The sequence below is a fragment of the Macaca nemestrina genome, chromosome 1, assembly GCF_043159975.1.
Source record: "Macaca nemestrina isolate mMacNem1 chromosome 1, mMacNem.hap1, whole genome shotgun sequence".
Classification (NCBI taxonomy): Eukaryota; Metazoa; Chordata; class Mammalia; order Primates; family Cercopithecidae; genus Macaca; species Macaca nemestrina.
In genome coordinates, this window is record NC_092125.1 from 7,290,455 (window position 1) to 7,307,147 (window position 16,693).

The following is a 16,693-nucleotide window of genomic DNA, read 5'->3' on the forward strand; positions in this document are numbered from 1 at the left end:
CACACACACACACACACACACACACACACACTGGCAGCATAATACACGCTGTTGTGCACTTCATTTTTCTCACTTAATGTATCTTGATTCCACTTAATGATGTATCTTAGATATTTTTTTCAGTTCACAGGAAATAGAATTTTATTTGGAATAGGTTGCCTGTTCTTCCATTGTATATATATGCCATAACTTACTTAAACAAACCTCTATTGACATTTAGGCTGTTTCTACTAAGGGTTGATTTTTACCCTGTGGATAGAATGGAGACAATGAAGTTTTGTTATTGCTTCTCAGGATAGTAAGAATGAGGTATATTAAAAAAGGTTTATAATATGAATCTGGCAGTGTGTGTATAAAGAATGGAAAAGTTAAAGTTTCACACAGTAAAGATGAAATCCTTAAATATGTGTTGGTGATGGGGAGAAAAAAAGAAGACAAAGAAAGAAACGTTAGAATTTGGAGAGGTATCAATGGTTGTTTTTCTCTAACTGCTGTAGAAGGATCAAACTGACAATTATGAAGGAAAAGGACAACCTTAGGATTTTGAAACTAAGTGGCAGATAATATAATTTTATTTAATAGATAAAAAACATTCTGAGAAGAAATAGAGGGAAAAGGCACGAGTTTGATTTTAGGTATTAAAGACGGGTATCAGGGAAAGCTCAGCTGGAGGGTCACCAAAACAGAAGTGGTAGTTAAATGCCTGACGAGGCAAATCTCTGAGAATAATAATAATAATATGATGCTTTACTATCTAGACATAACTCCTTTTGGAAAAGTACTTTCTACATCTCCAGTCATATCCATCATTGTAAATTATTCTGCATGTATCTTTCCAGACTTCTTAATATGATACTACAAACATGCAAATGTGCACATGAATATTTTAAAGTATTTAAACAAAACACCACTATACATATTAACATATTTTTCCTTTTCAATAATAATGAATGTCTTTTCAAGTTAGTAGATATGACTGCAAAAGCCTTCTTGCTCAAAAATTTAAAAAAAATCTCTTATTTACATATTTTATATTTGTATCTTTAATGTATTGGAATTTGCTATGGACTGAACGTTGTGTGCCCCCCACATTCATGTTGAAGTCCTGACCCTTTAAATCCTAATGTGATGGTGGGATTTTTGAGAGGTGATTAGATCATGAGAGTGGAGCCCTCAGGAATAAGATTAGTGCCCTTGTAAGAAGAGGTACAAAGGAGATGCTCTCTCCCTCTACCATGTAAGGACACAGCAAGAAGGCATCTGTCTGCAAACCAGGAAGTGGGCTCTCACCAGACACCAAATCTGCTGGTGCCTAGACCGGGGACTTCCCAGCCTTTAGAATTGTGAGAAATAAATATTTATCATTTAAGCAAATCCAGTTTCTGGTATTCTGTTATAGCAACCCATATTGACTATGGTAGAATTGATATTTATATTGTGTGAGACGGACATCTTCTTTCAAATGGATAAGCAGGGCCTGCATTACAATTTTAAAAAGTTTTTATGGTACTAGAAACATAATATATGCTCATGGTAGAAAAACACAAGAAAAAGAACACAAAAAAGTTCACCTATATTTCTACCACTAAGAGCTAAAACCAAAGATTATTTAATAATTCACTCCCTTATTGTTATTTAGATTATTTCCAATTTTTCACTATTATAACCAATGCAGTATTAAGTATTCTTGTATTTAAATTCTCAATGTTTCCTTAGGCTAAAGTTCTAGAATGCACTTACTGGTTTGAATTATTTGAACTCTTTCAAATTTTTTTCTAGAAATGGCAGACAAATACTTACCTTTTAAAATATGTGATTCTATAATCTCATAAAAAATGAGCATAATTAAAAACATTTTTTGGAAATATGAAGAGGCAAGAAATGATTTTATTATTTTAATTTGCACTATTTGATTACTAATGAGGTTAAACATATGGTTAAACAAATGAGGTTAAACATATATTAATCAACCATTGGTACTTTTCCTTTTGTGACCTGTTTATGACCTTTATCCATCTTTTAAGTTAGGAAATAGTGTTTTTATACTGATGAACAAGAACACTTAATACATAAAATATGCTTTAATTTGTGCTTAATATATAAAATATGCTTCGCTATGTAGTAACACAAATATCTACATATTTGGATTTAAAAAACCATGGGTACACAGTTTCTAGGCGGCCTTTTGGCAGTACGTATCAATGCTAAATCACACACGCCTTGGGACTACGTATCAATGCTAAATCACACACGCCTTGGGACTACGTATCAATGCTAAATCATACATGCCTTGGGACCAGTAACACCACTCCATGGAATGAATCCTTACAGACTAATCAAGAACATGTCCTCAAATATTTATCCACAATATCTTGGTTGCAGTATTATTTGCTAGAGCAAAACAATTTAGGGTAAATGACAAAAATAAGAGGATTGGCCAAACCCATACAACTGCATATTATAAAGTCATCACATTAATGACTAAAAGTACATGGAAAATGATCTTTCATACACACTGCAAGAGAAAGTAAGTTTCACTGCTTAAACACCTACAGTCAAGCATGAAGTTTTAAAGCAGACATTTTTATATAAATGAGAGACTACAGGTATTTCTATTTTTAATTCTGCTTGTATTTCTCATTTTTTAGTTGTAAGCATACACTGCTTCTGAAATTAAAAAAAAAATTAAATGTTTTACCTTGTTCCTTAGAGGTGTGTCTTTTGAGAAATGAGATAAACGTAGCTTGGAGGTCTGTTCACTTTGACTGTCAAGTAACTTAGCATTGCAATCAGATTCCTTGAGTCCCCAGATCAAAAAATAAAATAAAATAATATTTTTACTATAGAATTTTTATGACAACAAACCAATATTCAACAAAATGGAAAATAAATAAGACCATGGGAGAGAATCAATAAAAGAAAACGAATCTAATATGGAAAGGATGATGTCTGCCAATTTCATGGAAGAAGCTAGCAAGATGTTTCAGCTGGAGAGGTCAATTACATAAAATATCTTAAAATTAAAGTCTTTTATGAACTGTTAGAAGAGGATGTAAAAATGCTGAGTCAGATAAAACACGAGTCTGCTACTGTAAAAATGTTGAGTTACACATGTGTGGTTAACAGTTTTCATCTTACTAGCTAAAATAAGTTGAACAGGTGCAGCTCCATCCCTTCTTTTAATCAAGTAACATGTTTAACTTTAAAGAGAAAAAAGGTATCCGCTTTCAAGTGGAGTATAGTATTGTATTCGATGCACTTCACCTTTACCTACGACTTTCAGACCTACCCTCTGCCCCCAATTTTCTATCAGATAAGACTTTTCTATAGATGGAGAGTTCTCTTATAATCTGCATTCCCATGAAAGTCAAATAAAAGAGGACAATGAGACCAGGTGTGGAGGCTCATGCCTGTAATCCCAGTACTTTGGGAGGCCAATGCCCAGTACTTTGGGCAGACCACTTGAGGTCAGGAGTTCGAGACCAGTCTGGCCATCTCTACTAAAAATACAAAAATTAGGCGGGCGTGGTGGCACATGCCTGTTATCTCAGCTACTTGGGAGGCTGAGGTGGGGAAAATCGCTTGAACGTGCGAAGTGGAGGTTGCAGTGAGCCAAGATTGTACTTCTGCAATCCAGCCTATGCAACAGAACAGACTCAAAAAAACAAAAAACGAAAAACAAAAAACAAAAAAAAAAGGGCAATAAAAAACCGAATAGTGAAAAGCACCCCATTAACTTGTGTTATACCTTACAGAAACCCTAACATTCCTTGCTCATAGCTAACAGTATTGTGACTCTGGGCTAAATCATTTCCTGAAGATCACAAGGAAGGTCCTAAGATGACTTCAACCTCAAATATGGTCAAGGAACTCAACACAGAATCTATGAGTGTTGCTTTTCACAGTGAACTACCAACAGAAGGCTCTAATATTGGAGCATTTTCTTCTGAACTATAGGATAAAAACTGATATTCAAAATGATGCCCCAAGGGCATCACAGCTTTCTGAAACATTTCTGAATCAAAGAAAGATTATATCATTTTACGTTAACTGTCAGCATCAAATTCTTTGAGAATTAACTATTTATTCTAATAAGAGTTTACTACATCTGACAGCAAAAGAGATGACTTAATGAATGATTCCTAGTTTTGTTTAGTTTCTTAACTTTCGGGGGGGTGTGGCTAGGGGAGGAGGATTCATATTTCTGTAACCATTAGTGTATTAAAAAAGGTTAGCCCGGAAGACAAAATGAGGAATTCTATTAGTATGACCAGCCTACAGTGGGAGCCGGTAAGGCTTCCCAGGAAAACCTGGCTAAACGCTTCCAAAGTAAATGAAATAGTAAGATGCATGCTGGAAATACAAAAAAGACAACCCCAAAGGAACTCAGCAGACTTAATATCCTCACAAATTAACAGTGATGTTTTTATGAAAGATGTTCAAGACAGCCAATGCTGTGGTACCCAAGTGGCAGTAAGAGAAGATGCAGTGCGAAGTAGAAATGACAAAGACGAGATAAAGATGGAGGTTCACAGTAAAAGAAACACTCTTCTAGTCCAGGGTGCACAGTACTCAGGATGGACCAGCCGAAGGCAAAGTGAAAGAAAGGGAAAAGAAAAGCAGAAGCGTCCAAGGCGGCCAAGGGTATGGCTCGGCAGCCTCTGAAAAACGTAAGAAGGGCCGAGTGAGGTGGCTCATGTCTGTAGTCCCAGCATTTTGGGAGGCTGAGGTGGGGGTGGATCACCTGAGGTCAGGAGTTCGAGACCAGCCTGACCAATATGGTGAAACCCCATCTCTACCAAAAAAACAAAAATTAGCCAGGCATGGTGGTGTACACCTGTAATCCCAAATATTCAGGAGGCTGAGATAGGAGAATCACTTGAACCCAGGAGGCGGAGGTTGCAGTGAGCCGAGACTGTGCCACTGCACTCCAGCCTGGGCGACACAGTGAGACTCTGTCGCAAAACAACAACAACAACAACAACAACAACAAACATAAGAAGGAAGTCTCTGAGCCTACTCTGGCTCAGGAGGCTGCCCGATTTGGGGGAAAAAAAAAATGTAAAAAAAGGCACAGGGGACAGATTTTGGGTTCAAATATATGAATACATTTCAGCTTTCTCCAAACGAAAACAACTTATTTACACATTTTAATTTGGCTTTTTTCTTCAATTTCAGTCCAGTATATCTCTAGTTTCCTTTGGGAACTTGAATAAAATATTTTCTTCTTTAATACATAAAGCTACACTGATTTATTAGATGCTGTTCAATATTTGGAATTATCAGGTGTCAAAATTCTGTCAAATAGTACCATGGCTATAATTGTTCCTACAACTTGGTCAGTTATTACAGTTCATAAAGATAAAGAAGGAATGTTATATTGGTTAATTTGAGATAACTCAGGTTTAAAAAAAGCTACTGCCAACATGTCATTTAAAAATATATCACTGGATCTTATGAGCAGTACAGTCACGTACTGCGTAACCATGTTTCATTGAACAGCAGACCATGTATCCGGTGGTCTGCATATTTGGATTGTATATTCAGTATTTTCACTATAACTTTCTATGTGTGACACACAAATACTTACCATTGTGTTATAGTTGCCTACAATGTTCAGTTCAGTAATGTGCTGTACAGGTTGTAGCCTCAGAGCAATAAGGCTTTAGCATCTAGCCTAGGTGTGTAGTAGGCTAGACCATCTAGGTTTGTGTACGTTCACTCTATGATGTTTGTACAACGACCAAATCAGATCACCTAACAATGCATGTCTCAGAACATATAGTTAAGTAACACACGACTGTACTTGTTTGGAGTTTTATGTCAGAATACAAGATACATTATATATTACTAGAAGAAAAAACTGGTTAGGATGCTTTTATTAATTTAAAACAGAATTACAACATCACTTGTATTACTGTTTTGTCTTGTCATAAGGTGTTTAGCAGGAATAAGAAGAGTAAATGAAAATACATTTCTGAAGTACTAAAACTTAAGATGGATACCATTGCATTAACAGGGCCACTTCCTTATAAGGTCTCTCTCTTTTTTTTTTCTTTTTCTTTTTTTTTTTGAGACAGCCTGGCTCTGTCCCCCAGGCTGGAGTGCAGTGGCTCAATCTCGGCTCACTGCAACCTCCGCATCCCAGGTTCAAGCGATTATCCTGCCTCAGCCTCCCGAATAGCTGGGATCACAGGCGCCCATCACCATGCCTGCCTAATATTTTTGTATTTTCAGTAGAGACAGGGTTTCACCATGCTGGCCAGGCTGGTCTCAAACTCCTGAACTCAAGTGATCCACTCACCCCGGCCTCCCAAAGTGCTGGGATTACAGGCATGAGCCATCGCACTTGGCCCCTTATACGGTCTTAAATGTTATCTGAATTCAAGAGCATATTAAGGATTTGAACAATAAACTGATAATAATGTTTCATTTCACAGATTATCACTCTGCCTAGGTTTGAACTGTGGCACACCTTGACGTACCCACCAGTGGAACACACAGTGATTCAGGAAATACACAGAGTTAATTTACATGTATTGGAGTTTAAAATGTGAAAGATACAGAGAAGTCCTTCACATGCATAAAATGTGAACTTTCTGCACAGTAGAATTTAGAATGAAAAAAATTAATATAGCTCGTCATTTACGTGTAGGAAAAATTTCCTCAATGATTTGAGTAACAATCTATTTTTTCTTACATGTAAATTTGAAAAGGAAGCCTTCAGGATTTGACTTACCTCTAAATCGGAGTCTTTACTGGAACACTGAGAAAGCTCGGATGCATTTGAACTCTGCAGGGAGAATTCTCCACTTTCCTGGGACTGTGAAGAACACGCCCCTTCTCGTAAGGGATGAGCCTCATCATCACTGGACTCCTCGCTCTTTAACTGAGACACGTCAGACATACTAATCTCAGGCAGAGAGGTGGGGGAATCGCTTTTTCTTCGGAATTGCTGCAATGCTGTGCTTGGAGAGGGGCTCGGCGTTCTTGAAAAATCTCCAAGACCTCCAGTCCAACTAAAACAACTTCTTAGCGTTCCCAAAGTGGGTGGTGAAATGGTCCTTGTGAATTTGCTGCTCTTAAAAGAGTGAGACTCTTCATCTGTAAACACTGTTGCCTTGTCTGGAATATGATCACTTGGAATATGATTATTCGGCATGTCATCACTTGAATTATGTGCTACGTTTGTGTCAACCAGCCTCTTGCCTTCTTGGTCTCCATACTCTGATTCATGCAGATTGTTCTCTTTATCTGTGACAGAAGTTTCATCCAGAGGCTGGCTGCTCACTTTGTTTGATACACAGTCAATAGAATCTGGAGAACTGCAAAAAAACCTAACCGGAAAAAAGGAATAGAAACAATAAGTATAAGTATTTTAGAGTTTTCTCAAGGGGTGTCAAGATTAAAAATGGAATAATTAGTTGCTTTTTGAAAAAAGTCTCATAAATACATAATTTCATAAAGGCATAAAAAATCTTAAATTTTAGTCAAAATTCAAATTTTGATTATGCCAACATTCACACATTTAGAATTCTATTTATGCAATGAATTTTTAGACAGGACTTTCTTTTTTTTTGAGATGGAGTCTCTCTCTGTCGCCAGGCTGGAGTGCAGTGGCACGATCTCGGCTCACTGCAACCTCCGCCTCCCGGGCTCCAGTGATTCTCCTGCCTCAGCCTCCTGAGTAGCTGGGATTACAGGCTCGCGCCACCACGCCGGCTAATTTTGCATTTTAGTAGAGACGGGTTTCTCCATGTTGGTCAGGCTGGTCTCAAACTCCCAATCTCAGGTGATCCGCCCACCTCGGCCTCCCAAAGTGTTTGGATTACAGGCGTGAGCCAACGCGCCCGGTCTAGAGAGGACCTTCTAAAAGCAGTCTTCTATATACACATGTACCTGAAACTTCTGTACTTTATTTATGCCTAATCATTATATAGGTGTTCTTTCCCTAAACTTATGGACTCTCAAATAGAAGATAAACTCTTTGAGGGCAGGTACTTCCCACGTCTTTGTATCTTCCACAGTACCTAGGATGGGGCTAAAAGATGGTCAAACATATGAACAGATGTAGAAATATGCAACCAAAAGGATAATTTACAACTATTCTCTCATATTTTGTAGGAAGCAAAATTAAAGAAATTAGCTATTTACCCTTCATCTTAGCTTTGCTCCTAGCATTATACCATCTGGGAATTTGTAATAGTATACTAATCTACCAGCATGTTATATACCCTATACACTTCTACACTCTTTTAAATATACAGGTTAAGACTTTCTTTCAAATCAATTATTAAAATCCATATTACTAAAGAGGTGTCACTATTTAGTATAGCAGCTTTAAAAAAAAAATTCCAATAAAAATGAAAGATCAGTATTATTGAGGAGGCAAGGAGTTTTTAGGTTTAAAAAAAAATCCTAGTGTACATGATCAGATAAAACATAAAACTTAAAGAGAATTTACCTCCTTAGTAAGCATTAGTTCAAATCCAAGATAATGAACAGAATATTTACTAAATGCTAGAGAGTAAAAATCCTTTCTATCCTTTCACCAAATCCCTAGATTAGTTGTATGGGGAGGGGGCAGGAAGCAGTACATGGAAGAAAAGCTCTTACTAGGCTTTTCAGTAAGCAAAAAACATGAGCTCCTAGATACGACTGCAAATTCATTTTTAAATCAACAGTAATTCCTGTGATGCCCAACTATTCTTCCACATATCATTTCACAGGTAAAGAGAAGTGATAGTGACAACGCCAGGGTTATAAAATTAATTGGCTAGCAACAAACAGAATTAAAACTCAGAACTTTCCTCCCAACTGGCCTATACTGTTACTTAATTGACTTGTATTTCCAGATCTCGAAAGATAAAACTGGCATGTTTCTGTGATAACTACCTACAAAATAAAAATAATTAAGACTTAAAACAGGCTTCCCAAATGCAGGCAAATTGGTGACAACGTTTTACATGTTTGATATCTCCTTTTACTTGCATTCTATTAAAAAGAGAGGAGTGGTAATGCTTGCACATATGTTAATGACTAGGCATTATGCCAGGTGCTTGATACGCAGAGTTTCTATTTACCTTCTCAACAGACTTATGTGTATAATCATCCATTTTTTATGAAGAAATAGGCTCAGGGAGGTGAACAGTGTGTGAAAGATGACTCAACTAAAAAGATGAGAGTGAGAATTCAAATCCAGGCCTATTGGATTGTATGCTGCTTCCAATCCATTATATCAACTGTGACTAGGAATTTTCCTACCACCAGTACTAATATACAACCTTGAGAACGCTTAACCTCTCAGAGCCTCAGTTTCTTAACCCCAAATAGTGAAGATAGCATCAATCCTGTGTATCTCATAATATTTTTGTGAGAAATAGAAAAACATGTAAAATTACTTTGAAAATTAACTTTGAAAACTAATTTAATAATATCCAGTTAATTAAAAAAAATTTTTTTTTGAGATGGAATCTCGCTCTGTTACCCAGGCTGGAGTGCAGGAGTGCGATCTCAACTCTCTGCAACCTCCTCCTTCTGTGTTCAAGCAATTCTCCTGCCTCAGCCCCCAGAGAAACTGGGATTACAGGCGCCTGCCACTACGCCCAGCTAATTTTTGTATACTTAGTAGAGATGGGGTTTCACTATGTTGGCCAGGCTGGTCTCAAACTCCTGACTTCAGGTGATCTATCCTCCTTGTCCTCCCAAAGTGCTGAGATTAGAGGCGTGAGCCTAGTCCTATCTAGTCATTATTAAATGTTGCTATATAACATAAGCCATAAAATGATACATCAAAGACTGACTTACTCCTGATAATTATTTCTCACAGAAAGCTGATAGAGAAAAAAATTATTTCTCTAGGTATTTCTTAACGTACCCTCTGAACAAGTTGCTAGTGAAACATCTAAACTACATAAAGCAGCCATGTACAGTCTCAAACTAGAAGATATTCCTTAAGTTTCTACAATGACTAAATAGGCAAGCCCTGTAGAGACACACATTCTCATTTGTTGTCTCCAAAGAAGAGCTCAACGTGAAGCAGCAGCACAGGGAAACTCTACTCTCACCCCAGCGGAAAAGCAAAACCAAGCTAGAAAAATTGTTCCAAGTGAGAGAAGTCAACTTTCTAGAACTTTTTAATTAGTGTTTTTTTTTTTTTTTTTTTCTTTTGAGACGAAGTCTTGCTCTGTCACCCAGGCTGGAGTGCAGTGGTGTGATTTTGGCTCACTGCAACCTCTGCCGCCCGGGTTCAAGCAATTCTCCCGCCTCAGCCTCCCAAATAGCTGGGATTACAGGCGCCTGCCACCACACCTGGCTAATTTTTTGTATTTTTAGTAGAGACGGGGTTTTACCATGTTAGCCAGGATGGTCTCGATCTCCTGACCTCATGATCCACCCACCTCAGCCTCCCAAAGTGCTGGGATTACAGGTGTGAGCCACCGTGGCCAGCCCAATCAGTGCATATTATCTAGAACACTGTTCCATTTTTGTGGCCAATTTTTCATTCCACTGTTAACAAGCACCTTTAATGAGGGTGAGTAGCAAAAGTAGAATCAAAACTATTATTTAATCATATTGTATTGCAACTGTTTCCTTGAGAAGACTCCATGGGAGAAGGGTTTGAAACATCACCTGAGGTGAGACTAAGAAACTACCAGTGGTTCATTCCTTCATGCTCATCTCCCATCATGATGGTTTAGACAAAGCTGATTGCTGCCTGATTGATTAAACTTGAAAAACAGGGCAGGGTGTGGTGACTCACACCTGTAATCCCAGCACTTTGCGAGGCCAAGGTGTGTGGACCACTTGAGGTCAGGAGTTCAAGATCAGCCTGGCCAAAATGGTGAAACCCTGTTCTTCTAAAAACATAAAAATTGGCTAGGCGTGGTGGCGGGTGCCTGTAGTCCCAGCTACTCGGGAGGCTGAGGCAGGAGAATTGCTTGAACCTGGGAGGTGGAGGTTGCAGTGAACCAAGATGGCGCCACTGTACTCCAGCCTGAGTGACAAGAGTGGAATTTCGTCTCAAATAAAAATAAAAATTAAAATTAAAAATAAACTTGAAAAACAAAGACTACTCATTCAAAGTCTTCTAGTGGAATACAGCAGCCAGTAACTTTTCTCTCTTCGTGTTACTCTATCATGCCTAGATCACTTCTGACACTTATATTTCCTTTTTCATGTTGTGGCACCACCATCTAAAGTCAACATAATAAGAGTTACTTACTGTATGTTTATCATCTACCTGTAAGGCAATGCCTTAGGTGCACTGCTAATAGTAACTCATTTACTCCTCTCATTGGTCCTAAGGCTGTCATAATTGTTAGCCCCCATTTTTAAAAGGAGAAAACTAGGCCGGGCGCGGTGGCTCAAGCCTGTAATCCCAGCACTTTGGGAGGCCGAGACGGGCGGATCACGAGGTCAGGAGATCAAGACTATCCTGGCTAACAAGGTGAAACCCCGTCTCTACTAAAAATACAAAAAAACTAGCCGGGCGAGGTGGTGGGCGCCTGTAGTCCCAGCTACTCGGGAGGCTGAGGCAGGAGAATGGCGTGAACCCGGGAGGTGGAGCTTGCAGTGAGCCGAGATCACCCCACTGCACTCCAGCCTGGGCGACAGAGCGAGACTCCGTCTCAAAAAAAAAAAAAAAAAAAAAAAAAAAAAAACCAAAACAAATAGGAGAAAACTGAAGTGCCCAGAAGTTAACTTGTCAAGTCACACATCTCATAATGAACACAACGGGATTCAAATCCAGGGAGCCTGACTCCAGGTTCTAAATTCCTAACCCACAAATGAAACTGATTCTTCACAATCTCATTGCTCCCAGGGACTACGGCAACAGTCCACCTGATCCTTGTGCCCCACCTGTGGCCCTCTTGAACCCACTCTTCACGGGTACTCAGAATGGTTGACCTAAAACAGAGATCAAATCATACACCACCTCCCCTGACTAAAACCCTCTGAAAGTTTCTTTTCTTTTCTTTTTTTCTGGAGACAGAGTCTTGCTCTGTCTCACCCAGGCCGGACTGCAGTGGCGTGATGGTTCACTGCAACCTCCTCCCGGGTTCAAGCAATTCTCGTGTCTCAGTCTCCCAAGTAGCTGGGACTAGGTGCACACCACCACGTCCAGCTAATTTTTGTACTTTTAGTAAGGACAGGGTTTCACCATTTCGTCAGGCTAGTCTCAAACTCCATCCACCTCGGCCTCCCAAAGTGCTGGGATTATAGGCGTGAGCCACCGTGCCCGGCGACCCTCTCAATGTTTCTATTGCCTCTAAAGAAGACTAAAAGTTCCCACATTGGCATACAAGCCTTCAGTGAATGGTCTCCTGCCTATTTCTGCCCCCCTCACCACCCACCTTTCCCCAGTTTGAATTCTGGCAGAGGTCATCACAGCACTGATGGACAGCAAGGAGTTGTCCTGCGTCCCATGCTGCTCTCCATCTTTACACCTTTCCTCAAGCCGTCTGACTCTACTGGGAAGGCACTTTGCCTGCTTCACCTGTCATTTAAACCCAGGCAGGGACACCCAACACTCATCCCTTCCCTCTCACCCTTTCCAACCGCTGCCCCAGCATTAGATGCCCCTTGAATGCCCTCAAAACACTGTATTCATGCCTTTATCTCTGTACTCACCATACTGTATGGAAAGATTTTTGTTTATGTATTTATTTTTCCAACTGAACTACAAGCTTCTGGAAAACAAAAACTGTCTTTCTCATTTGTGAACTATAGCACCTGGCATGGTATCAGGTTCTCAATTAATATTACAGCTCCAGTCATCTACATTAGAATATATTTCTGAAAATACTTTGCAAAATTGTATTAAGCCCTCAAAGAAACAAAAAAAGTAGAAAAAAAAGGAGGGGGGAAGGGAACTCCACAAAAAAACAGAATGTCTGTAATGCAAAATTAATAATAGGGGCTACACTCCTCTTTTATTCTGATTCTGTACAGAGAGATCACAAAAGTACTAGAAGTTAAAGGGGTTTATGTCAGAACTAAGACAATACATGATAAAACTGTAATCAGATTAAGGCAGGGTCTACACCTGCTTCCCTCTAGACTCAATGCTTATTCAAGGCTCATCATCACTGGTCACTAGAGAAATGCAAATCAAAACCACAACGAGATACCATCTCACGCCAGTTACAATGGGAATCATTAAAAAGTCAGGAAACAACAGATGCTGGAGAGGATGTGGAGAAATAGGAAAGCTTTTACACTGTTGGTGGGAGTGTACATTAGTTCAACCATTGTGGAAGACAGTGTGGCGACTCCTCAAGGATCTAGAACTAGAAATACCATTTGACCCAGCAATCCCATTAGTGGGCATATACCCAAAGGATTATAAATCATGCTGCTATAAAGACACATGCACATGTATGTTTATTGCATCACTATTTACAATAGCAAAGACTTGGAACCAACCCAAATGCCCATCAATGATAGACTGGATACAGAAAATGTGGCACATATACACCATGGAATACTATGCAGTCATAAAAAAGGATGAGTTCATGTCCTTTGCAGGGACGTGGATGAAGCTGGAAACCATCATTCTCAGCAAACTAACACAGGAACAGAAAACCAAACACTGCATGTTCTCATTTATAAGTGGGAGTTGAACAATGAGAACACATGGACACAGGGAGGGGAACATCACACACCCCGGCCTGTCAGGGGATGGAGGGCTAGGGGAGGGATAACACTGGGAGAAATACCTAATGTAGGTGATGAGTTGATGGGTGCAGCAAACCACCATGGCACGTGTATACCCATGCAACAAAACTGCACGTTCTGCACATGTACCCCAGAGCTTAACGTATAATAAATTAATTTTTAAAAAAGACAAAATAAATACCAACAGAGTACATAATACAACAGACAATCAACATTCTGGAGATATAACTATACCTGCTTCTGGTCCCTGGAACCACAACTGCACCACTTTCTTCATTTTTCCTTTGTAAAAATGTTGCGAATTTATTTCTCGTCCTAGGTGGAGTGCTTACGCTCTTTGTGTTAGTAGGTCCATTTACCAGGTCAGGCACAAACACTTCAGAAGAACTCAATGATTTATTGCCTTCATAGCTATTTCTCTTGGTCTTCTTTGTAAATGAAAGAGAATACTGACTCAACAGGTCATCTTCTGACAACTCTTCTAAATAAAAACAAAATTATCTGTAAATCTTTGTTTCACATGTACTTAGAGATTTGGCCTTAACTTTAGTCTACATCACATTGTCCTAAAAATAAGGACTTATTTTTTTTTAAAAAACCATGCCTCATAAAAGAAAACATAAGGATAAGGATGATTCAAAAAAATTCCCTTAGCTCTGTTTTATAATTTCACACATTAGTTTAATATCAGCTGTTTATACGATTTCATGTTAAAATTACCCAAATCAAAATTTCAGAGCATAATCAATCCTGTGTGGCGATCTATTCATTATACTAAGGGTCTAATTTTGAATATAAAAAATTCTCCAGGAAAATTTATATGTAAATATATGGTTAATGATCAATCGTTAAAATGTTCCAATAAAACCAGCAGCTATTGATACATACGGTTTATGTGTTCTGGGTTTTGATGTACATTGTGACTGTCAAATAGTCCTAAGTAATTTGTGCTGTAGCTCTGATCCTCATTACTTCACTATGAGGCCCAAGAAGATTGCTGTGTGTCAAATATATTCTGTGGTACTAAAATAAATCCTAAGACTAAATAATAACAAAAGTTTAAAGTCTGAGATAGGTAAGTACATAGAGTCAGCACTAAGGTTCTTTGAATCACTTTGACTGATTCTGAGTCTGTACAGCTTCTTCTCCACAGAGGTGTAAGTGCACACTACCATAAGCTTTGTGAAGTTGATAAGATAGGTTGGGGCTACCAAAATACCAGAAACAAGATGTCTCATATTTTTAAGGCACAGATTTTTGAAAAGCTGTATCAGCAAATTAGATGTTGATTCCTGGCAAAAGTGAAATCTGTTTATTATGCAGGGAATTGTGAGTCCTTGCAGAAGAAGAAAAACAAGTGTTCCAGGCTCCCCAACAAGGCTTTCAGAAGCCACACCAGATTAACCTCATTTTTTTTCTCAGTAAGGTTATTAGCATAGCTGTTTGGGGACTCCGTAAGTTAAGCATGTCTTGAATTTGGCAAGACACTTGAGCGTCCCTCACATCATCCTAGCAGACGATGCAAAGCGCTACCTGCTGTATATTAGTTATGGGGATTTGCAGCAAGCTGCGCAGGCCTAGAAGACTACTACTGGCAACTGTCAGTCAAAAGGAAGTCTGTCTCATATGCTCCAGATTTCTGTACTTGCTCTGATTCAGTTAAACATTATAAAAGCAGACATACTGCAACCAAAACTTTTAGACTCATCAATTTCCAGATGACATAGATAATACCCATTTGTTAGAAAATACAAAGATTCAAACAAAAAAAATCAACAGGCAGAACAATGAACTAAAATGAATTAAGATTATTGTAAGAGGAATGAGTTAACCCACATTAAGTTTAAAATGTAACTAGACCTGGCTTAACAGCAACTGGCAAATATCAATTATCAACTCAGCAAATTCCAGCAAAATGCCAGATTGCAAGAATGTGAATGCAATCTTAGTTTGCAATAATACAAGCGCAGGACTGAAATAGTGCCACAATTCTAAATATTTATTCTGTGGTAAGCAGACCACATTTCAATAATCATACTCACTTTAACAATTATGCTATTATTAAAAACCTGTATTATATCCAGAGCACAACCTGAATGTCCAAGGAACATAATAGCCTGGAAGAGAAATTTAGGAGGGTCACAATGTCCATCTTTAAATCATCTGAGGGGCTGGTACATAAAATAGGAATTAAACTTGCTCTAGTTCTTTTGTTTTGTTTTTGTGTTTGTGAGTGTAGAAAGGGGATAAAACCTATTGATAAGTTGTAGTTACAAAAAAGCAGACTTAGTCTTGTAAACTTGCTGATAGTGAGCTATTGGACAGCATATCTTGATTGTAGCAGAAGAAAATGAAAGAACATGTACAGGCCAGGTGCAGTGGCTCACACCCGCATTCCCAGCACTTTGGAAGGCCGAGGCAGGTGGATCATGATGTCAGGAGTTCAAGACCAGCCTGGCCAACATGGTGAAACCCCATCTCTACTAAAAATACAAAAATTAGCCAGGTGTGGTGGTGGACACTTGTATCCCGGCTACTCGGGAGGCTGAGGTAGAGAATTCCTTGAGCCCAGGAGGTGGAGGCTGCAGTGAGCTGAGAACACGCCACTGCACTCCAGCCTGGGTGACACAGGCCACACTCTGTTGAAAGAAGGGAGGAAGGAAGGAAGGAAGGAAGGAAGGGAGGAAGGGAGAGAGGGAGGGAGGGAGGAAGGAAGGAAGGAAAGAACATATATGTACAGTGTACTTCTTCTATAACAAGTATATATTATCTTATATAACATACACAAAAACCTTTTATTTCATATGAAGAAACAAAGGTTCAGAGATAATTATCATGAAAATCATTTAGGTTCATAAGGAATCAGGATATTTCAGCTGAATATGTATAATCTATATTTAAATTTGAAAAATAAAAGCATGAATTAAAATCTGCAAGTCTTTACTTTAATTGTTGCTATTTCATTCACTGATGTAGATGTCTGAGGGAAGGAAGTTAAGAGAGAAGGAAGCAA

General features: G+C 38.7%; 1 protein-coding gene across 3 annotated transcripts in view; it reads right to left on the bottom strand.

The window, feature by feature from the left end:
• LOC105474652 (exonuclease 1) overlaps nt 1-16,693 on the bottom strand; it is a 42,072-nt gene that overhangs the window by 5,452 nt on the left and 19,927 nt on the right. For 2 of the 3 annotated variants that reach the window (XM_011729466.3, XM_071073587.1), the window contains exons 11-13: nt 13,915-14,161; nt 6,740-7,337; nt 2,699-2,797 (exon numbers count right to left, since the gene is read on the bottom strand). In XM_011729466.3, coding sequence (XP_011727768.2) covers nt 2,699-2,797; nt 6,740-7,337; nt 13,915-14,161 — 944 coding nt within the window. The remainder of the gene's footprint in view (nt 1-2,698; nt 2,798-6,739; nt 7,338-13,914; nt 14,162-16,693) is intronic. The other variant, XM_011729468.3, reaches the window with a different exon arrangement.